The 24,323-nt window shown below is 45.0% G+C and overlaps 1 protein-coding gene and 1 long non-coding RNA gene across 11 annotated transcripts in view; one reads left to right on the forward strand and one right to left on the reverse strand.

Annotated features, from left to right (window-relative positions):
• The window catches only part of DEPDC5 (DEP domain containing 5, GATOR1 subcomplex subunit), a 401,482-nt gene that overhangs the window by 217,244 nt on the left and 159,915 nt on the right, over nucleotides 1-24,323 (forward strand). For all 10 annotated transcript variants that reach the window (XM_069215090.1, XM_069215095.1, XM_069215097.1 and 7 more), the window contains exons 30-31: nucleotides 22,808-23,027; nucleotides 23,641-23,774. In XM_069215090.1, coding sequence (XP_069071191.1) covers nucleotides 22,808-23,027; nucleotides 23,641-23,774 — 354 coding nt within the window. The remainder of the gene's footprint in view (nucleotides 1-22,807; nucleotides 23,028-23,640; nucleotides 23,775-24,323) is intronic.
• Nucleotides 22,932-24,323, reverse strand: part of LOC138266366 (uncharacterized) — a 73,635-nt gene continuing 72,243 nt past the window's right edge. Inside the window, exon 4 of the long non-coding RNA XR_011199494.1 lies at nucleotides 22,932-23,039. This is a non-coding gene — a long non-coding RNA (uncharacterized lncRNA). The remainder of the gene's footprint in view (nucleotides 23,040-24,323) is intronic.

A 24,323-nucleotide genomic window follows, 5' to 3' on the forward strand; every position in this document is an offset into this window, starting at 1 on the left:
AGGGCACAAGGTGGTGTAATTTGTTGCAGGGATTAAGAATGTTGTCATCAGTGTCATAGATTTGCTTCATTAAGGGCTTACTACTTTCCAAGATTCTTCTCAGATTTCTCACTGTCCTAATGGGCTTTGTCTATTATAAAACTGAGACAGGGAAACACGGTGCTGAACATTTTATGGGTAACCTTGGTGAGCCAAAGTAAAAATATTTGTATTTTAGGTCTCTGCTCGCTATTTCAAGTAATTCATCATCTGTTCCTGGATTTTGAGGAGACAGATTTGTTGAAGTATGGATTGGTTTCACAATCGTATGCCAAAGATAGATTACTTATCACGCACTTATAAGTTGGAGTTGAAATTGCGTCCAGTAATATTGGAGAATATTGGTCTTCAATAGATATTATGAATCACTAAATAGTTAGGAGCCATGGAGGATTCCACACCGAATTTCACTCTTTCCTGTTGCCTCACCTTACCAAATTCTGGCAAATATTTAATCAGAAAAAAGACTATGTTAATTATGTATCTTACTCAGTGATATAAATGAACTGATCTATCAATCAATCAATCATTCGCATTTATAAAGCGCGCTACTCACCCATAAAGGGTCTCAAGGCGCTGGGGGGTGGGGGGGGTCAGTGCTCGAAGAGCCAGGTCTTGAGCTGCCTTCTGAAGGAGAGGTGTTCAGGTATGGCGCGAAGGTGGCTGGGCAGAGAGTTCCAGGTCTTCGCTGCCAGGAAAGAGAAGGATCTTCCTCCGGCGGTGGCTTTGCGGATGCGGGATACGGCTGCCGGGGCCTGTCCGGCGGATCGTAGAGTGCGCGGAGGAGTGTAGAAGGAGACGCGGTTGTTGATGAGTTTGGGTCCGAGGTTGTGAAGGGCTTTGTGTGCGTGGGTGAGGAGTCGGAAGGTGATCCTCTTGTTGACAGGGAGCCAATGGAGTTTTTTCAGGTGTCCTGAGATGTGGTGGTGGCGAGGGGTGTCCAGGATGAGTCTTGCGGCAGCGTTCTGGATCCGTTGGAGTTTCCTCAGCAGCTTGGTGGTGATGCCCGCGTACAGGGTGTTCCCGTAGTCCAAGCGACTGGTGACGAGGGCGTGGGTGACGGTCTTCCTGTTGTCGGTGGGGATCCAGCGGAAGATCTTGCGGAGCATGCGTAGGGTGTTGAAGCATGCCGAGGTCACCGAGTTCACCTGTCTGGTCATGGTGAGGGATGAGTCCAGGATGATCTACTAGTCTCTGATCTTTTATTTTGGGTTTGTTCGTGCTCTTATGACATTTTCTTGACTTGTTTCTCTCCCACTTATCCTGTTCTGAAAATGCTGGATTGGCATTCTGTAGGCAAAAGAATGTTTGGTTACTTAACAATCACTTGGCATTTTTGAAGGCTATTTAAACATGGCTTTTCCCAGTTCAACATTTTCTTTAATTATCTCTGAGTCCCCTTACTTAGCACCAGGACACCCTCTCAAGGGTATTTTTTCACTATGCTATTGTATTTTATTCATTTATCAAGGTGTAGGCTTCAGCTTTAAAGGGATGTGCCATCACTTTCCTCTAACTCCCAAATTGCTAGGGCAGTTAGAATAGCATATATACCCAGTTGTAATGTAATGACAAGTCCAGGTATTGGTTAGATCAATTTAGTGGTCATCCACTGTAATCGGGGCTGAAACTGAGACATGCATGCCCTAGAACATAAATGGGATAGAGCAATTCTTTCCTGGAATGATCCGGACCATTCATATGTTCTGCTGACACAACTGTTGCCATAGCGACCTGCTAACTACGGCTCATGGCCTGACCGCCCTTGGCATCCTAATGGTTTCAGGGATTGTATGATGTTACACAACATGAATTTCCTACGTATGGCTTTATCATTTAAAGCAAGTAAAATATATATATATATATATATATATATATATATATATATATGTTCGATGGCATGTGTAGCTGCAGATACACATGCTGTGCACATCCCGCCATCTGGTGTTGGGCTCGGAGTGTTACAAGTTGTTTTTCTTCGAAGAAGTCTTTTCGAGTCACGAGACCGAGGGACTCCTCCCATTTCGACTCCATTGCGCATGGGCGTCGACTCCATCTTACATTGTTTTTTTTCCGCCATCGGGTTCGGACGTGTTCCTTTTCGCGCCGTGTTTCGGGTCGGAAAGTTAGTTAGAATCTCGGAAAAATCGTCGGTATTGTTTGCGTTCGGTATCGGGTTAGTTACAACAGATCGGCACCGAATTAAGAAGAGCTCCGGTGGCCCTTCGGGGTTTTTTCGATCCCCGTCGGGGCCTGGTCGCCCCGGCCACGTGTCTCTTCAAGGCTGATGGAACGGACCCCATTCCGCTTCTGTCCAAAATGCCATAACAAGTATCCATATACAGATCAACATCTGGTCTGTAACTTGTGTTTGTCACCAGAACACAAGGAGGATACTTGTGAGGCCTGTCGAGCGTTTCGGTCCAGGAAGACACTCAGGGACCGAAGAGCAAGAAGACTGCAAATGGCGTCGGCGCCGACAGGACAAGGGCGTTTCGAGGAGGAGGAAGAAACATTCTCCACCAAGGATTCGGACTCTGAGGAGATCGATCCCGAGGAAACGCCGAAAACCGTGAGTAAGACGTCGAAACAAAGAACTCACGAGAAGACCGCTAAAGCCCAGGGGATGCCACAGCCAACAGGCCATGGCTTAACCCGAAAAATAGGTGACCGTTCATCGGCACCGAAAAAGGGCGAGCTGGTGTCGAAGTCATCCGACTCCGGTCGAGATACCGGCACACAGCAATCTCGGGCCCGAGATAGTGGCTCAGAGAAGATTCGGCACCGAGACAGCGGCACCGAAACGGGTCGGCACCGAGAGAGCACGACGCCGAAAGTAAAGAAGGTTTCGTCGGAGCCGAAAAAAGCAGCCGAAAAGGTTTCGGTACCGAAACATCCGGCCTCGGAACCGAAAACAAGTTCCTATACTGAGGAACAAGGACTGTCCACACAAATGAAGACACATAGATTTGGACAGGAATTAGAGACAATAGAGCCAGATCACACACAAAGACGGCTCTTTATTCAAAAAGATACAGGGAAGATCAGCACTCTTCCTCCAGTCAAAATGAAACGCAAGCTTGCCTTCCAAGACAAGGACAAACAGCCACACGCAAAGGTGGCTAAACAAGTAATACCGCCACCATCCCCACATCACTCTCCGCAACCATCACCGGTAGCCACTCCACCAATGATGCAATCCCCAACTCATACAGGAATGAGTCAAGATGACCCTGACGCATGGGACCTTTATGACGCACCAGTGTCAGATAATAGTCCTGAATGCTATCCAGCTAGACCATCGCCACCAGAGGATAGTACAGGCTACGCACAGGTGGTGTCAAGAGTAGCGGCATTTCATAATGTCAGCCTTCATTCAGAGCCCATTGAAGACGACTTTCTTTTTAATACACTGTCGTCCACACACAGCCAATATCAGAGTCTTCCTATGCTACCCGGAATGCTAAAACACTCCAAACAAGTGTTTGAGGAGCCTGTTAAAGGGAGAGCCATTACTCCAAGGGTAGATAAAAAATATAAACCGCCACCAACAGACCCAGTGTACATTACACAACAGCTAACACCAGACTCTGTTGTAGTGGGAGCAGCGCGCAAAAGAGCCAACTCTCATACTTCAGGAGATGCACCACCTCCAGATAAAGAAAGTCGAAAATTCGATGCTGCAGGCAAAAGGGTGGCGGCACAGGCAGCAAACCAGTGGCGTATTGCAAATTCGCAAGCTTTGTTAGCCAGATATGATAGGGCCCATTGGGATGAGATGCAACACTTTATTGAACATTTACCCAAGGAGTTCCAAAAAAGAGCGCAGCAAGTAGTAGAAGAAGGACAGAGTATCTCCAATAATCAGATACGGTCAGCAATGGATGCTGCAGACACAGCTGCTAGAACTGTCAACACAGCAGTAACAATAAGGAGACATGCATGGCTGCGTACATCAGGATTTAAACCAGAGATACAGCAAGCTGTGCTGAATATGCCATTCAACGGACAGCAGTTGTTTGGGCCGGAGGTGGACACTGCGATCGAAAAACTTAAGAAAGACACTGACACGGCCAAAGCCATGGGCGCACTCTACTCCCCACAGAGCAGAGGCACATTTCGAAAGACACAATTTCGAGGGGGATTTCGAGGGCAAACCACAGAAGCCACAACCTCACAAACAAAGCCCACTTACCAGAGCCAGTATCAGCGGGGACGTTTTCGGGGACAATTTCAAAGGAATAGAGGAAAGTTCCAAAGTCCCAAAACTCCTCCAAACAAGCAGTGACTTCAAGGTCACAAATCTCCAACACATAACACCTGTGGGGGGAGACTAACCAAGTTTTACAAACATTGGGAGGAAATAACAACAGACACTTGGGTCTTAGCAATTATCCAGCATGGTTATTGCATAGAATTTCTCAAATTCCCTCCAAACGTCCCACCGAAAACACACAATATGTCAAAACAACATATAGATCTTCTAGGACTAGAAGTTCAGGCATTGCTACAGAAAGAAGCAATAGAATTAGTACCAAAACAACAGATAAACACAGGAGTTTACTCCCTGTACTTTCTGATACCCAAAAAAGACAAGAGTCTGAGACCTATACTAGATCTCAGAACATTAAATACCTACATCAAATCAGATCACTTTCACATGGTTACATTACAAGACGTAATCCCACTGCTCAAACAACAAGACTACATGACAACACTAGACCTAAAGGATGCATATTTCCATATACCAATACATCCTTCACACAGAAAGTACCTAAGGTTTGTATTCCAAGGGATACATTACCAATTCAAAGTGTTGCCATTCGAAATAACAACTGCACCAAGAGTTTTTACAAAATGCCTGGCAGTAGTAGCTGCACATATCAGAAGGCAGCAAATACATGTGTTCCTGTACCTAGACGATTGGTTAATCAAAACCAACACGCTAAGACGGTGTTCACAACACACAAGATATGTCATAGAAATCCTCCACAAACTAGGTTTCTCAATCAACTACACAAAGTCACACCTTCTGCCGTGTCAAACACAGCAATACTTAGGAGCGACAATCAACACAGCAAAAGGGATTGCCACTCCAAGTCCACAAAGAGTTCACACATTTCACAATGTAATACAGACCATGTATCCAAAACAAAAGATACAAGTCAAACTGGTGATGAAACTACTAGGCATGATGGCTTCATGCATAGCCATTGTCCCAAACGCAAGGTTGCACATGCGGCCCTTACAACAGTGCCTAGCATCACAATGGTCATAAGCACAGGGTCAGCTTCTAGATCTGGTGTTGATAGACCGCCAAACATACATCTCGCTTCAATGGTGGAACAGTATAAATTTAAACCAAGGGCGGCCTTTCCAAGACCCAGTGCCACAATATGTAATAACAACAGATGCTTCCATGATAGGGTGGGGAGCACACCTCAATCAACACAGCATCCAAGGACAATGGGACATACAGCAAAGACAGTTTCACATAAATCACTTAGAACTGTTAGCGGTATTTCTAGCGCTCAAAGCATTTCAACCCATAATAAGCCACAAACACATTCTTGTCAAAACAGACAACATGACAACAATGTATTACCTAAACAAACAGGGAGGGACACACTCGACACAGTTGTGTCTCCTAACACAGAAAATATGGCATTGGGCGATTCACAACCACATTCGCCTAATAGCACAATTTATTCCAGGAATTCAGAACCAGTTAGCAGACAATCTCTCTCGGGATCACCAACAGATCCACGAATGGGAGATTCACCCCCAAATACTAAACACTTACTTCCAAATTTGGGGAACACCACAAATAGATCTATTTGCAACAAAGGAAAACTCAAAATGCCAAAACTTCGCATCCAGGTACCCACAAGATCAGTCTCAGGGCAATGCGTTATGGATGAGCTGGTCAGGGATATTTGCTTACGCTTTTCCCCCTCTCCCACTCCTTCCATATCTAGTAAACAAATTGAGTCAAAACAAACTCAAACTCATACTAATAGCACCGACATGGGCAAGACAACCTTGGTACACAACACTACTAGACCTCTCAGTAGTACCACATGTCAAACTACCAAACAGACCAGATCTGTTAACACAACACAACACAAACAACAGATCAGACATCCAAATCCAGCATCGCTGAATCTAGCAATTTGGCTCCTGAAATCCTAGAATTCGGACACTTAGACCTCACACAAGAATGTATGGAGGTCATAAGACAAGCTAGGAAACCTACCACTAGACACTGCTATGCAAATAAGTGGAAAAGATTTGTTTATTACTGCCATAATAATCAAATTCAACCCTTACACGCATCTGCCAAAGATATAGTAGGATACTTACTACAATTGCAAAAGTCAAAGCTAGCTTTCTCTTCAATAAAGATGCATCTTACCGCAATTTCAGCTTACCTGCAAATTACGCACTCAACTTCATTATTTAGGATACCAGTCATAAAAGCATTTATGGAAGGCCTAAAGCGAATTATACCACCAAGAACACCACCAGTTCCTTCATGGAACCTCAACATTGTCTTAACACGACTCATGGGTCCACCTTTTGAGCCCATGCACTCTTGTGAAATGCAATACTTAACATGGAAAGTTGCATTTTTGATTGCCATCACATCTCTAAGAAGAGTGAGTGAAATTCAAGCATTTACCATACAAGAACCATTTATTCAAATACACAAGCATAAAGTAGTTCTACGGACAAATCCAAATTTTTTACCAAAAGTGATCTCACCGTTCCACTTGAATCAAACGGTAGAATTACCAGTGTTCTTCCCACAGCCAGATTCTGTAGCTGAAAGAGCACTGCATACATTAGACATCAAAAGAGCGCTAATGTACTACATTGACAGAACAAAACCAATTCGAAAAACAAAACAACTATTTATTGCTTTTCAAAAACCTCATACAGGGAATCCAATTTTTAAACAAGGCATTGCTAGATGGATAGTTAAGTGTATTCAAACCTGCTATCTTAAAGCAAAGAGAGAGCTGCCTATTACACCAAAGGCACACTCAACCAGAAAGAAAGGTGCTACCATGGCCTTTCTAGGAAATATTCCAATGAACGAAATATGTAAGGCAGCAACATGGTCTACGCCTCATACATTTACCAAGCACTACTGTGTAGATGTGCTAACTGCACAACAAGCAACAGTAGGTCAAGCTGTATTAAGAACATTATTTCAAACTACTTCAACTCCTACAGGCTGAACCACCGCTTTTGGGGAGATAACTGCTTACTAGTCTATGCACAGCATGTGTATCTGCAGCTACACATGCCATCGAACGGAAAATGTCACTTACCCAGTGTACATCTGTTCGTGGCATTAGTCGCTGCAGATTCACATGCGCCCACTCGCCTCCCCGGGAGCCTGTAGCCGTTTAGAAGTAGATCTTAAACATTTGTACATTTGTAAATATATTACTTTAAACTTCATTATGTACATACGTATTCACTCCATTGCATGGGCACTATTACTAGCATACACAACTCCTACCTCACCCTTTGCGGGGAAAACAATCTAAGATGGAGTCCACGCCCATGCGCAATGGAGTCGAAATGGGAGGAGTCCCTCGGCCTCGTGACTCGAAAAGACTTCTTCGAAGAAAAACAACTTGTAACACTCCGAGCCCAACACCAGATGGCGGGATGTGCACAGCATGTGAATCTGCAGCGACTAATGCCACGAACAGATGTACACTGGGTAAGTGACATTTTCCATATATATATATTCACTAAAAAACAAAGGTTACAGGGACTTTATAGTTTGGTTCAGATTTCACTTGTTCAAAACCATAGGAATTCAGCTGTTATAGAGTTATTTTAAGTAACTATAACTCGTGCTTTAAGTTAGCTATAACTCTCACCCTCGCCATGCACAGTTTTCCCACCAATAATTTTACTGCAAATGTTAGTGATATTATCAATGATGTCATAGAAGATGTCACAAGTGATGTAATATCTGGGGTAATTAGCAGTGCATGGCGAGGGCGCGAGTTATGGTTACCTTATGGCACGAGTTACATGAAATAACTATAACAGCTGAATTTCTATGGTTTCCTGTATTTAAAATCTGAACCTAACTGCAACTCCCTTGTAACCTTTGTTTTTTTAGTAAATTTCTAAGTTTTCTTTAATTCTATTTCCTAACTATAATGTCCCTGTAACCTTTGTTTTTTCAGTGAATTTCGAGGGTTTTTTAACGTTAAGTAAAATACCCATTGAAGTGCACGGTGGGGGGTGGGTTGGATGCAGGGCCTGGCCTGTCATTGTGCTGCTCTCTCTCTCTCTCCCACCCCCAGAAAACAAATTCAGCTCCTCCCCCCCCCCTCCTTGCCATCCATTGTCCAAGTCCATGACCCGACTTTCTCATTACAGTCCTGTCTGGCTGTTGTTCTGCCCTTCCCGCCTGCCCTGTACAGTTAGTATGCTGCCCCATCCACCTCCTCCCTACCCTCTGTTGTCCGAGTCTATGCACCAGCCACCTCCCTCCCACCCTGCATGGTCTGATGGGCTGCCAAGGCCCTCCATTTAGCTTAATATTCCTGCCCACTTCTCCTGCCCTCCATTGCGCAGTTCTGTGCCCCATCTTTGCCCTCCTGCTTAGCCTCTGTGCTTAGCTTGCTGCCCCTACCCTCCTTCCCAGCACCCTCTGATGTCTTTGTGCATGCCCCTGCTCCCTCCTTTTTGCCCACCATGTTCCAAGGACGTGCCACTGCCCCTCCTTTCTACTCTGAGGGTTCTGTTGAGAGGCCACTGCCCCACCCACCTGCCTAGCATGGTCAGATGGCTGCCACTTGTCCCTGCCACCTCCACTATGCCTGTCCGAGTTCCATGCCCCTATCCCCTCCCTCCTGACCTCCATGGTCCATTTTACTGCCACTCCTTGCTGCCCTCCGTGTTCTGTTGTGAAGCTCCTTCCTGCACCCTCTCTTGTCTGTGTCCACCCCCTACCCCTCCCTTCAGTTCTCCATGGTCCTTTGTGCATGCCCATGCACCATCCCTCTTGCCCACCATGGCCGTTGTGCTGCCACTAACCCTCCTGCTTGCCATGCATGGTCTTCTGTGCTGTCAAGCCCCTCCCACCTGCCCTTTGTGGTCAGTTTGCTGCCCCTGACCCTCTCCCACCTTCCCTAAGTTGTCTGTGTGTATCTCATTATAGTCTCACTGATGCCCTCCATGTTGTGTTCTGCTTCCAGTGCCCATCCCCCCTGCCATCCATGGTCAGCTTGCTCCTCCTGCCCTGCCCACTTGCCCCCTGCCCTCCGTTTTCCATATACAGGCACCTATCCCCTCCCTCCTGCCTTGTCTCGTCTGTTGTCCTGCCTCGGCACCCTCCCTCCTGCCCTTCATGGTCCGTTATGCTGCAACTGTCCCTCCTGTCTGTCCAATATGGTCAGCTTGCTGCACTTGCCTCTTTCCCCTCTGCTCTCTGTTGTCCATGTGCATGGCCCTGTCCCATCCCTATTGCTTTGCATTGTCCGTTGTGCTGCACTGCCGTCCCGCTTGCCCTGTGTGGTGGATTGTGCTGTTGCTACCCTTGACACCTGCCCTGTAAGGTCAGTTTGGTGCCCTACCCATCTCCCTTCTGCCCTCTGTTATCCGAGTCCATGTCCCTAGTCCATCCCTCCTGTCCTCTGTGATCCAATGTACCATACTTGCCAACATTCTGATCTTGGTAAAAGGGAGATTTTGAAAAAAAAAAACCTGAGGAATTGATTTTTCCCATTGACTTATACTGAAAAAGAGTAGATTTTAGGAAGGAGATTAATAAAATAAAGCCCTTTTGGGCTTAAAAATGTCAGGAGTCTCCTGCCTGAATCGGGTCTGTTGGCATGTATGGTTGTACTGCCACTACCTCTTCCTTTTGCCCTCAGTGGTCTGTTTTATTGCCACAGCCTTCCTTGCCTGTCCTTGCATGGTTGGTTTGTTGCTCCCGTACCACTGCCCTCCATGGTCCGTTGTGCTGCCACTGCCCCTCCTGTCTAGCCAGTGTGTTCAACTAGTTGCCTCTGCACCCTCCTCCGTGCCCTCAGTTATCCATGTCTGTGCCCTTGATCTCTGCCTCCCCACAGTATTCTAAGGAACAACTAGATTGCTAATATTCTATATTTGTTATAAAAGTGTGACGCGCCTAATGTCATCAAAACTGTAATACCTAAAGCATTTCCTTTAGAAATTAAAAAAAATGACAGGGTCTTATTCCCATAGAAATTATGGTTAGTGCTCTAAAAAACTAAAATGAGGACATATTTTCTGAGTTCTCAAATAGCAACAAAGCACTTTTAAATGTCTTTATGCTTTTGTGTCCAGTTGATCACTTGATTATATGTTACACTTTGGGGATAGTATGTGGCGTTACGGGCAGAGATGCAGACTTTGCAACGGGGGGGCCAGGTTTGAGTTTTGGCACCAGCTCGACATGCTGTGATTCTGGGCAAATCACTTAATTTCCCCATGCCTAAAACAAAGCTGAATGTGTACTTGTGTAATGTGTAATGTAACTGATACTCATGTAAAGTACTCCCCACACCTTTGGTTCAAGTCTGCGCTGTATAAAACTGCAAAAAGACAACAAAAATTAAGTGTTTTGCACACTCTTGTCATTGGGCTATACTTGGGCTACATTTGGGTGATATCTGTGCTACATTTGGACTCTTTATTTCCTCTGGTGCCATCTTAGGAGATTTATTTGTTATGAAGGTCCCTGATTACCTCATTTACTGCAGTATTCTCAGTAGAAAATGCTTTCAGTTTTCCACTTCGATTCCATTAAGATGGCGTTCAGCTGTGCCACACTTTTGGCATGAATTAAAAATGTTAGCACTCTAGTTGCTCATTAGAACACTCTAGGAAAGCTGCTGATCACCAGGGAGTTAACTGGCAGTCTGCTGCTGGTGTTGAAAGTGCATGTTTCAGTACGCATGTCAAAATGTTTGAATGGAATAGAAGAGGAAGATATTTGAGAACTCACTTAAAACTTGCCCTAAGTTTTCTTTCTACAGCACTAACCATAATTTCTATGACAAAAATAACCACCCCTACCCATTTTGTCCCTTTCTAAATTAAATGTGTTAGAAATTGGGTCTCTAGTTGGCAGAGATATACTCCAATATCCAAGTAGGGACACAATCCTAGTTAGGGTAAGTCACAAAACAATCTAAATTATCCTGTGCTCACCCTCTGCTAGCTTGGCACAGAGTAGGCAGGCTTAACTTAAAAGGCAATGTGTAAAGTATTTGTGCAATAACTCATACAGTAACACAGTGAAAACACCACAAAAATACACCACACAGGTTTAAAAAATACATAATATTTATCTTAATAAAATAAGATAAAAACAACAAAAATCCAATATGCACAAGTTAGGATGTCACTTTTTAAGGGTTTAAAAGAGTCTCAGTCCTTAGGAATCATTGGTTGTATCCTTGTAGCACACAGTACCTGGGATGCGACAAAAATGACGCATGGGAGCCGGAGAGGAGGAGATGTGTTGAAAAATAAGGCGCTGCTTCGGAATTTCCAGTGCAGCAGAGACAATGTGTTGTTTCTTTCCATGCTGTAAGGTAATGCGTTGATTTCCAGAAACGCAGCCTTGGTTCCTCACTGCTATGAAGGGATATTTTGATGCTCCGGGATGATGCGTTGAAAATCCTTGACACACTGGTAAGAAGGAGCAGTCGCTGCATTGAACTGGTAGGCGATGCAACAAATTTTCACCTGCGAGGCTGGTGCTGCATTGATTTCTGCAGGCGTTGCATCGAGTTTCAAACACACTGGGATTTTCTTCTCTGGGGTGAGGTCTTTTCGGCCCTGAGACTTCAGAACAGGAGGCAAGCTCAGTCCAGGCCCTTGGAGAGCAATTGTGGGGAAGGCAGGGTCCTTCCAGCAGAGTCAGGGGCCAGCAGGCAGCAGGGCAACAAGCAGGGCAGCAGTCTTTCTCAGCAAAGCAGTCCAGATGAGTCCTTTGGGTAGCCAGCCAGTCCCTCTGGCAGAGTCCAGGTGTAGATCCAGAAGCGTCTGATTTGATGGGGTCAGAGACCCGGTATATAAACCCAAAGGTGCCTTTGAAGTGGGGGGAACTTCAAAGAGTGGTTTTGAAGTGCACAAGTCCCCCTTTCAGCCCAGTCCTGTCTGCCAGGGTCCCTTTGAGGGGTTATCAGTCCTTTGTGTGAGGGCAGGCCACTGGCCTTTGAAGTGTAAGAGAGAGCCCCCCCACTCTTTCCGCCCAGGGCGACCCGTTCAGTATGCAGATGAATGCAGATGTGACTGAGTGTCCTGTGTTTATGGCTGTCTGGATGGAATACACAAGGGGAGCTACAACCAGCACATACCAGGCGTGGATTGGAGAGCAGAGGAATGCCCACTTTCTAAAAGTGGCATTTCTAAAATAGTAATATTAAATCCAACTTCACCAGTAAGCAGGATTTTTTATTACCATTCTGGCCATACTAAACATGACAGGCTACTCCTTTCAGATCAGAATCTACCACTTTAAGGTATATGAGGGCAGTTCTAATGCCTGTCTGTGAGAGGAGCAGGCCTCACAGTAGTGGAAAATGAATTTGTAAGTTTTTAACTATCTAGACATGTAAAACACATAAGTACATGTCCTGCCTTTTACCCGCATAGCATCCTGCCCTATGGGTTACCTAGGGCCTACCTTAGGGGTGACGTATATATAGAAAAAGAGGAGTTTAAGGCTTGGCAATTAGTTTTAAATGCCAAGTCAAAGTGGCAGTGAAACTGCACACACAGGCCTTGCAATGGCAGGCCTGAGACATGGTTAAGGGCCTTCTTATGTGGGTGGCACAATCAATGCTGCATGCCCACTCGTAGCATTTAATTTACAGGCCCTGGGCACCTTTAGTGCACTTTAATGGGACTTAAAAGTAAATTAAATATGCCAGTTGGATAGGAGTCAATGTTACCATGTTTAGGGGAGAGAGCACATGCACTGTAGCACTGGTCAGCAGGGTTAAAGTGCACAGAGTCCTAAAACCAGCACAAAGAGGGTCAGATTAATGGAGGGAGGCAGGCAAAAGGCTGGGGGATGACCACCCTAAGGGTGTCAGGTCTAAGAAAATGTTTTAAGTTTTACCAGTTTGATTCAATCAAGATCTCTTCACGTGTGCCACACTTTTGTCAAAAGTAAGGCTGTTAGCACTCTAGTTGTTCTTTAGAACACTCTGGGAGGCTGCAGTAGAACACAGGGAATCAACTGATAAGCTGCTCCTGTTGGAAGTACATGTTTTACTGAAAATGCAAGACTTCCTTCTCATATGACTGAGAAAGATAGTGTGAATTTACAGAAAATATGCCCTTATTTTAGCTTCAGGAGCACTTTCCATAACACCTATGGGAAAATCATGAGAAACAGTTTTCCCTCAACGTGATTAATGAAATCCCACCAGAAGGCATTTTCACAGGGTAAAATCATCTTAGAACACACCACAATTCCTAAACTTAGTACGGCACCATCAACAAATGATTTATATTGTAACTAAAATCTGTTATCACCCTTTACATATTCTCCTTTTTGTGATCCTCACAACCTGCCATTTACTGCAATGCATTTCATTGGGGTGCTATCATGCTATCAAGATGGCTGCCAGCACTTGCTTGTTGAAGTGCTGGTAGCCAATCAGATCTCACCATGAGAGCTGTGCTTAGGCCCCACTCAGATATCTATATTTCTTTCTTCTTTAATGACTCCAAAACTACTGAACTGATTTACACCAAATGACAAAAAGCACACCAAAATGTAGCTTGCTGCCAAATTTGGTATAATTATGTACAGTGGGTCAGGCTATAGTCGTGTCTGAAGATCCTATGAGAAAATGCATGGGGAAAAGGTATTTTGGGACCCCCTTTTTTCTCAGACCCTGCTTCACCTTGGATCACATCAAAACGTTTAACACAGCAGCTGAACTGACTGTTGAATTAGTTTTGAACATTGAATGAAAGTTTCTCACATGACTGCTAAATAAATAACTATTTTCCTATAGAAACTAGGTCCTAACTATAACTACTTACTGGTGACTGCCAGTAGGTTAAATATATATATCACTAACAAAAAAAAGGTTAAAGTAAAATGATAGGTGACTGTCAGTACCAACCTGACATTTTGTTTTGAACTGAAAAATAAAACACAAATTCACCAGTTATAGTTAGCAGAGCTAACTGTAACTTGTGGCCCCGCCATGCACTGCTTATGACCTCACATATTATATCACTCATGACATGCTCTATGACATCACTGATCACACCTCAAATGACATCACTGATGACATCATGCTATGAGTGTGTTTTTTTTTATAGTTTACATAGTGGCAAGTAAGTTCCATATTACTTCTCTACCTAATTTTATACAGCCTGCCTCCAACTAATAGGTGTAAGTGTTTACAAAACATATGTGTTCCTAATGTATCATAGGTGTGTAGAGGTATTGAACATGTTAAAAATCTTTCTATTAAAGAGTAACTCTGTGTGCGGGTAACAGTTGACGACTTGTGTCCACTATGTTTGACAAATGTGTTTTTGGTTCTGAAGAAAACGTTTCTAACAGGGCAAATATTCTGTGTAATAGATACTAAGTATTGTAAGCAGCGTTTAGTATTTTGACAGAATATCTCAGCATGACAATTTCTACAAAAGACAGAAGACTGTGTGCACCAGGTGCTAAGCTATGTACATGTGCTTGATTAGCTTCAAAAGATCTGTAACATTTTCATCACAGTATGAAGGCGGCAAGTAGTATGACTTTTTGTGACTTCAGACCTTTGGATTTCATTTAATGAATTGTGTTTCTTTGGACGAGTTTTGCATTGGTGAACACTGTTCGTAGTATATACTTTTTAATACTCTGTGGTGTATTTCTCATGAGGGTTTCACAGTCTGCAAACAGTGTGGTACAGAGTACACTCTCTCCATAGAATAAACACTGTTTATAGTATCCACTTTTCTACTCATATCCACTTCCTTTCTCGCTGTAAGGTTGGTGACTGAAAGATTTGATACAGATAAAAGTTGTCCGTAGTAGGGAGTTGTATGTGTGATGGCATTAATGGTGCTTTATATTATTCTGAGCTATTTTGTACTTACTTTCAGACCTCTATGCTGTACTCGTTTATAGAGTAATGTGTACAAAAGAAGCTTGGTTGATGTAATGAGTGATGGAATATTGGAGGTCATCTGCAGTGATTGGCGGGGTGCAAGCTATAGTTAGCTCTGCTTACATTAACTGTTGATTTTATGTTATTTTTTGTGTTCCAAAGCTTGCTTTGGCACTGACATATTCCCCTAACTAGTATGCCACTTTAGCCTTTGTTTCTTTCAGTGAATTTCTAGAGCTTTTTTTTTAAATATAAAGTAATGATGTATTACCATACGTAAAGCCACCCTGTCACGCACAGCCTTTGCCCGTGTGTGGGAGGTTGACCAAGGGGCCTGCAGCCAATCTCTTACAGGAAAGCAAGCCCACAACATACACGGCCTTTGGCTGTATGCTGAGTGCGATTGGCTGCAGGTCCTGACTTTCGGTCAGGCCCTCCAAACTAACCTCCGCAGGCAGAAAACCCCTGCCATTCACTACCTTCAGCTGTGCTGCGTGGGATTGGCCGTAGTGCCAGTTCCCTGCCGAGGAGGGGGTCGCACACCCACCTGTTTCCAAGCCACTATTGGTCCTAGGACCCCATCCCTCTTGGCCAAACACATTTACATTAGGTGAGAGGTGGGTGCAATGGGCCCCCATCCCCCAGGGCCATAATCTTATTATATAGAAGAGTGATACGTGCCCCCCTTCTGAGCATTAAGAGCATTCCATGCCCTGAGGCCAAATATATTTTTATTAGTGGAGGGGAGGCACGTGCCCCTCCCCTCGAGCCCAGTTGTGCCCCAAGGACCTCCTCCACCAGGTCCATAAATTAACTATAGGGGAGGGGACAGATGGCCCCCTTCTCGAGCCTCAAAATGCCCCGGGGACTCCATCCCCTGGGACAAAAACAATCATTTTTTGGGAGAGGGTGCATGACCCTCCTCCCTGAGCCCAAATGGGCCCCGGGGACTCCATCCCTCAGGGCCAACTGAGGACCCAGGACCCCATTCCCCAGGGCCAACCACTGATAATAAGGGAGAGGGCTACGCGGCCCACCCACCTCCCAGAGCCTTGTTAGGCCCCGGGGACCCCATCCCCCAGGGCTTAATTGTATAAAAAAGGGGAGGGGCATGTGGCCCCCTTCCTTGAAACTTCCTGGCCCCAGGGACCTCATCCCCCAGGTCTGAATTCTGAGTGGAGATGGGTGCCCTCCCTCCCCTTTCCTTAGCCTTAGTAGGCCCTTGGGAGACCATCCTCTCAGGGCCAATTCCATAATTACGAGAAGGGGAGCATGTTGCCCCCTTCCCTGACCCCTCTTGAGGCCCTGGGACACCATCCTCAAGTTGGGATCTGCGGTACGAGCCCCAGGGTCTCCCAGGCCCCAGATAGCGCCCTGTATGGAGAAGGAGCCGTCATTACTCCCTTATGGAGGGAGCAGCTCTCTTTTCTTGCTCCCTCCGTGCACGAGCAATATTCGTTTCCCTGCCCATTGGAGTACTTGAGCCAGCCCCAGGTATGGGGTCTCCAAAGTCTTTGAAGACTCGGGGGGGGGGGGACACGGGGCGACTCGCTCCTCTAATAAGCACATTGGCCCCCGGGGAATGGTTCTCAAGGTCCAATAAAGGCTTGAGGAGGGGGTCTATGGGGCCCCTCTCCTTTTTGTAAGTGTTGACCCTGTGGGATGGGATGCCTGGGGCCCAAATCGGTTTGGAGAGGGGAGACTCACTCATGCCCCCTCCCCAAATAATTTTACAAATGTTGGCCTTTTTTTTTTTTTTTTGAGGCGATCCTGCTGGGGCCAGCGGGATTGCTGCAAAAATTGTCTGTTTTAAAAAAAAAATGTATTTTGGCCCAGGGGGTCCCTCTGGGTTCTCCTCCCCCACCCCTTCCCACCCCCCTCCCTGTGCCACAGGGTTTAGGGACATTAGAGGCAGGGTATCCCTACCCTGCCTATATATTTTCTTTCTTTTAATTTTCAGGACAGGGACCTAAGTCTTCGGGTCTTGTGATGGTTGCCAGCAGCAGTTTTATTCATATGACTGGCAGGTAATCAGAGCACTTGAACCCTGCGGGAGTCTGACTTCCGCTGGAGCAAATTGGCCCAATGGGAAAAAATCTCCCTAGGCCAATCATAACGCTCTGTTTTTAAAAAATTGAGTTTGAGGGACTCTTGCAAGTCAAGCCCCTCGAAACCAACTATCCATATATACAAATATTTTTCCACCTTAATTTCTTAAAAACTACAGAATGGATTTACACCAAATCACGTAAAAGCACACTTTCCAGAACAAGATTGAGCTTCTTGCCAAATCTGGTGCAATTCAGGTCAGTTCAGTCCGGTTTTTGCAGTGGCTCTGTCTAAAAAAGTCTATGGAAAATAAATGGGGATTTTGCTTTCTGGGGCCCTGTTTTTTCTCTGCCTATACTTAACGGATCACCCCGAAAATTTCCATTCACAAACTAGGCGAAAATTAGCACTTTTTTGGAAAGTTTCGTGAAAATTGATCAAATGGCGCCAAAGTTCTAAGCAAATCAAAAAGGCACTTCTATAGAAATGCTGACCTAGCTTTGTTAGGATCGTGTTTCAAAAGGAAATGTCTTTTTTTGTGCTATTAATAACATTTGCTTCATTTAACGAATATCCACAAAACTTTACAGAAAAGTGTGACTTTTTGACTAGTTTGCACATGGAAAGTTTTGTGGTGATCTGTCAGGCGAGGGCCAAGAAAAAGGGGGGTTCAAAAGCATATTTTCTTCATTTGTTTTGCCATATCAACTTTAGACACATCTATAGCCCAAACCGCTGAACAAATTGACACCAAATTTGGCAGAAAGGGAGACCTTGGTCAACAAAGAGTGCTTTTTGTGTGTTGGTGTAAGTACGTTCAGTAGTTTTGGAAAAATTAAGGTCCAAAAAAGTTGCATGTATCACGCCACGGAGAAGCCGCGGAGATGACAGACCTCATCCTGAGATCTGGTTGGTTGCCACAACCTCAGCCAGGAAGTAGTGGTAGCCATCATAGGACTCGGGACTTGGTTCTGAGTCCTAACAGAAAAGCCGGAAAAAAGAAATAGCAGGCGGGGTAGGGATACCTTGACCCTCTAGAACTGGTGGTAGGCTCCCAGAGCGACCCAGTCTGGGGCCAAAAAGAGTTGTTTACAATTTTTGCCACACATTTGCAGCAAAAATCTTTAAAATTCTGTGCCTTCACAAAAAAAGCCCCCAAAAGTGGACCAGGGCCCTGGGGGAAGGCACAGCATATATTTAAGGAGGGAGTGGTGCATTGCCCCCCTCTTTCCCAAGCCTCCAAAAGGCCCTGTGGCCCCCATTCCCCGGGGCCCTTTTAACAAATGAAGCAGAGGTGGGCATGCAGCTCCCCTCCCCAAGCCTCCCAAGAGACAACGGGGACCCCATTCTCCAAGGGCAGTAATTTAATAAAGGGGAGAAGCCACAGGGACCCCATCCCCTGGGGCCCACTTTTAAATGAAGTGGTGGAGGGCTACCCCTCCTTCCCTGAGCCATACAATGACCCTGGGGACCCCATCTCCTGGGGTCTGCGTAGTCACGGTGTCCCGGGATCCCCAACTCCCGGGACACCGTCTAATCTCCTGCCCGTGGCCGTGGGCAGGGAAGATGCAAATGTTCTCCTGCCCGGCAGGAGAACAAAGCTGCTCCTACCCAATAGGAGAACAAAACATTTCCCTGACTGCATTCTTGGGCAGGGAAATGCTTTGAATTGCTCCCACCCCGTGGGAGCAAAAGAAAACTGTTCCCATGGGGTTGGAGCAGTACCGCCCCCCCCTCTGCACACCTGGTGGGTGCAAGCAGGGGAGCTGACATGGCTGCAGGGGCCCTGGACCTCTGCCCACAGCCCCCAGTGTGGGACTAGCTGTGGGTTGCTCCAGTTGGGCATTGGGGGCACCCCACTTTAAAAAAAATGCAGGTACTAGTATTGTGCCCCGGGGAATACCACTACAATGGGGAAAAAAATTAAAATGCTTTTGGGGCCCTGCACCCCCTCCCAAGGCTCCAAAAATAATAATGGTGTGGAGTGCCCGTAGTGGGCATTGGGCCCCCCCGGCATGAAAAAAATATGCGGCTCCTGGGCAGCCCCATCAAATGGGGCCACTTGCAGGGAGGCTGCCTGGCTCTTTCTGCGGCCCCTTATTAAAAAATAAAAACTGTGAGTGTCCTGAGTGGGACTGGGACACCCAGAAAAAAACTTTAAAAAAACACAAAGTGAATAATATATTAGCGGCTGTAGCTGCCCATTTATTATTCACTACTCCTTCAAAGAGCACCACATAATGCCCTGAGAGGGCTATTTACATATATTTTGTGATATTCCTACAAGGGGCAGGGACATCACCAAAATTGTATTTTATGTTGTGGGGGCTGTAGGTAGTTCTGCAGCCTGACAGCAGCACTAGAAAAAAAATACGCAACTCTCCTGGGTCATTGAAACCATGACCCTATGAGAACTTGACACATTATTTTTAAGTATTTCCCACGCTAGAGCTTTTGCTCTACAGCTGGGACTGCAGTGCCACCTAGGGTCCAGTTGTATGGTTGTATGTTATGTGTTGAATACACTAACCATTTGCTCCAGTATATAACAATCTAGCCCACAAATAGGATACACATGACCCCTGGCATGCCTCCTACTTTACTAATGGCATTGCCATCAGAGCGGGTAGGAATGTTTCGCAGTTCATGTTTAAAAACTTTATTCTAAAAAATGTATTACTAAAGCATGGTGTGGTGGTGGACTATTATTTACAAACAGCACGTTTTCCATTGAAATGGTCAGACTTCTCCAGTAACATGCAGTTGTACTGCTAAAACTATATAGCGTATAAAGAATCATATGCGGAAATTGGGTTTCAGCAAAAATAATTATCATTTGCACATCACCAAGTAAAGTGTTCTGGTTTGTTTTGATCTTATTAAAATCTTTTTTCATCTTACAGAATTACAGAAAATGTGCTTTCCTAAGTACTAAAATATATTTTGAAATGTTTGTACAGTTAATTTACAAGCTATTTAAATGCTGTGTGCTAGAAAATAACTGACATCTTACAGCCTTTCATTTCACACTCTTTGTAGAGCACATTTGTCAGGCAGTTCGCTTTACAAAATCATCCAATTTTGCAGTCAGAGAGGGAAAAGTAAACACCAACCTCCAGGATAAAATACACAGCAAATGTAAGAAGACATACGTTAACATTTGACCTCAGCCTCTGAATGCAGAGCAAATGTGACAAGTTAAAAACAAGGTGTAAAGGCGGCTTAATTGCTCATTTACTTTCTGTGTAAACAGAACACCTGTTCTTTGTCAGCTTGCCATAACGGGCCAGTAGGCCCTAAAAGTAGGTTGCCCTGATAAAATCTGACTTGCCATAGCGAGTGGGTGAGTAGATTTCTCGAGTCCTGAAAAGTGATAGCAGTGGTAGCAGCACACCTTCAGTGGTTGGAGATCCAAGTTTTTCCCTTTCTTGACGACTGGCTGTTCGAGGCGGGCTCTTCACAGTCATTCGGCTCCCACAGTCGTAGAGCACCTCCAAACTGCGGCAAACCTCCTGAGCATCATTGGTGTTCAAATGTGCCAAAGACCCACTTGACTTTTTCACACAGTCTACTTTTCATTGGATCCATCCTGTATACTCTGCAGTTTTGGGTCTTCCCTCCATCACAAAACAACCAGGACATTCAGGCTATAATGAATCTGACGTGTCAGCCTTGCTCTTGGCAGAAGTATGCAGAGCGTGTGAATCTACAGCAGTACATGCCACAAACAGATGCTTACATGTTAAGAAACATAATCCTCACACTTCTTGTCACTGGGTTAGTTCTAGTGACTTTATTTCTGTTTTTAAATATAGCTTTTTTAAATAAATAGCTACAATTTTCCCAGTATTGTCTCTCATAGGCTATTTAAAACCATTCTTCTTAAAAAAAATATTTCAGAGTAAAAGTGGATATTCCGTTTTTATATATATTTTGTTTAGAAAACAAAGTGCTCTGGGACCCTGCAAAGGAGAATTAGGATTACAGGTAAGTAACTATTTTATTCTTCATCTCTCTTTTCCACATATTTTGCTCAATATCTGTCTGTTCGCAGGCCCTTTGTTCTTTCGTTATTCTGTTTTGATCTGTTGGGGGATGTGCTTGGGAAATTAGTGATCTGTCATGGCCTGTGCGAACCAAATCCATGTCTGCCTGTCAAAACAGGCTACAGCGTGAGTCACAGTCCACTGAGTTATATCTTCAGAGCAGTCGTGGGTTGTTATTTTGATTTCTTTTTTGTTTGCTTGAACAAAGTAGAGCGATGACTCTCTCTTTGGCAGAGATGTGGGAAATTATTCTGCCCAATGTCGATTGACGTAACAGACAAGGCTCCTGAATCCGTTCTGTGCCAACGTGGGTTAAGCAAAGCTCCCTGAACCTTAACTTACTTCCATAGAGGTAGAGAAAATCGGTGCATTGATGTAAATTTGCAACCAACATGTAGTGGCTTTTTTGTTTATTTTTTTGCTCAGACATAAAAGAAGGACACAATTTGATTCAAAGTAGAATTAGCTTTTGTAGGTTTGGTGACTGATATAGTTGGGCAGTTTGCCGATTAAATGCCATATTTGTCCTTCTCTAGTAGGTTGACAAAGAAGACAGGACAGAAAAAACAGAAAAGAAAACTACTGTTTTAAAAAGTCATTACAAGAGCCACTTCAAAGGAACACGTTGCTCTTTAGTTGACATTTAAGCCGTTCTTTGGTTCGTGGTTGCATTTGCCTTATTTTGCTTTTTTATCATACCATATCCCGTTTTCACAGAGTTGGGGGTGCAAGTGACCCTTGAACTAGACCAGTGCTTAATTTGAGTCGTTGGTTGCGGGTGGGGAGCACCCACACTTATTTTTTTGGGGCCTGCACTTTTTTTTTCATGCATCAGGCCTTTACTGCGAGCTGCAAGAGTGAGTTGAAGGGGCAGGGAGTGACTGCAATAGATTAAAGAGGCCCGAGATTGCTTTAGGATTATGCTGCCTCAGTATTATGTGCTCACACACTTAATTGCAGCAGCCGCAGGTTTCAGAGGAGAGCTTTGGGCACCGGCACGCATTTATTTACAAATTAAGCACTAGACTACACTCTTCAAATTTTCTGACTGCTCATCTCTTTTGTAGTGCGTTTGATTTCAGTTAGTACGGACAATAAATTAATTATTGACTTTCGGCATTCCCACTGTTCTCTATGGCATTCAGTAGCTCCAGCATTTGCTACAGTTTCACTGAGTTCTGCTAGGGTGCCGCCAGACCACACGTAGATTAGTTTAGTACATCATAGACTGCTATATGTTTAAAGGGCAGGATGTTTATTCAGTGAGTTATGCATGCTCACCGCTGGACACCTGCAATGCAGTTCCCTAAAGGAGTGAGTATTTTTTAAGCAAATGAGACAGAAGCTTTAGCCAAAGGCTTTTGCAAGTGCTTTGGGCCCGGAGAACCTTTTCCTGTACTCTACGAGCCTGTATGTACTTCCGCAGGAGTACACTTTTAAGTTGTAGTCCATTTGCTTGTACTTGGGCTATTCTGATATGCCACACGTATATCAAAGGTATGTGCTTCTGTTGTCTCTCCTCAGCCTAATTGAATCTCTCAAGTTCTGGAGGACACGCTTCCTGCTGCTTCCGGCGTGTGTTAGTGCTACGAAGCGCATCATGGAGGGAGAGGCGCACTGTGACATATACGGAGACAAGCCGCGCTCCGACGAGGAGGAATGGCAGCTCCTGGACGGCTTCATTCGGTTTGTGGAAGGCTTAAACCGGATACGGCGGCGTCACCGCTCGGACCGGATGATCCGGGTGAGAGGTCATCTACAACAAAGGAAAAAAAGTCAAGAGGGGGGGAATAGAGCAAAGCAAAGCTAAGAAAGAAACGAGAGATAAAGGGGAGATTTGGGGAACATAATTAAATGGATCAGGGACTAAAGAAGGTTTAAGGATGGGATTCAGAGTAAGGGAATAAGATGAGGTGAGAGTAGAGTATGAGTACTGAGGTGAAAACAAAAGCATATGTAAAGGTAGGTGGGGTTAGAAACACTGGGGAGCTATAACAGGGAGAGCTATTGAGGTCATTGAAGTAGGTGACTAACAATTGTGACGAAAGGGAATTAAGATGATGGACCGAATGAGCAGGAAAGGTGAAGAGAGGTAATAGCGAAGGATGGCGGGCATAGCTTGGTGTAGAAATGACAGGCAAGACTAAAGAAGGATATTGGAAAATGAGAGCTTTCATCAGAAGGATGAGTTATGCACCTTTATGCCATTATTAGAGTAGTTGGCTTTCAGTTTGTTAATTATGACAGAAGTGCATCTGGTTAACCACAGCACCAGCATATTCCTGGAGCAGAGCACACCTCAGCATGCAGTAGGTTGCAGCTCTTGTCTTATGCTCATTTCTGGTGTATTTCTTTAGAAAGGGGCTGCCTTGAAAGGTCTGCAGCTACCAGGGTCAATCCCCACACATCCCCCGGAGCCAGTAGGACCTCCAGCTGGGAAGAAGGGCACATCGGCTCTTTCGGCACTTCTGGAGATGGAGGCTAGCCAAAAGTGAGTAATGGAGAAGCTACTTTAAGACTAGCCGGAACCCGAACACACCACCACAGGTGCTGTCTTTAAAAGGAAAGGGCTGTAACTTGGGCATGAACCTGTATTCAGCATAAGTATCATCACAACAGTCTGTACAAGAGGATGGATTCAGAACAAAGGCTGTACCATGTGTGGTGTGAGGACGCACTGTTTCAGTTGATGGTGGCATGTTACATGGAATTGGTGGCTGTGGGTGACTATTAGTTGAGTACAGGAACAAGGATGTGTGTCAGAAGGAAATGGAGACCAGTATATGTATGTCTGTAGGGTGTATGTGCAGGGTAAATACAGGAAAATTAATGTGTGTTGCTTAGAGAAAGGGCTGTTTGTGTGTGACTATTGGGTTGATAGGGATATGTGCCACATCATGAGTGGGGTAGTGATGTGTCATTTGGGTCTCGGGGTAGCAATGCCAATCACTTAGTGATGGGATAAGCATGATTGTTGGGTGGTTACAAGGATAGGGATTTATGATGCATGGAGTTTGGGTAGGGATGTGTGGAGATGGGG

This window comes from Pleurodeles waltl, chromosome 11, assembly GCF_031143425.1.
Source record: "Pleurodeles waltl isolate 20211129_DDA chromosome 11, aPleWal1.hap1.20221129, whole genome shotgun sequence".
NCBI lineage: Eukaryota > Metazoa > Chordata > Amphibia > Caudata > Salamandridae > Pleurodeles > Pleurodeles waltl.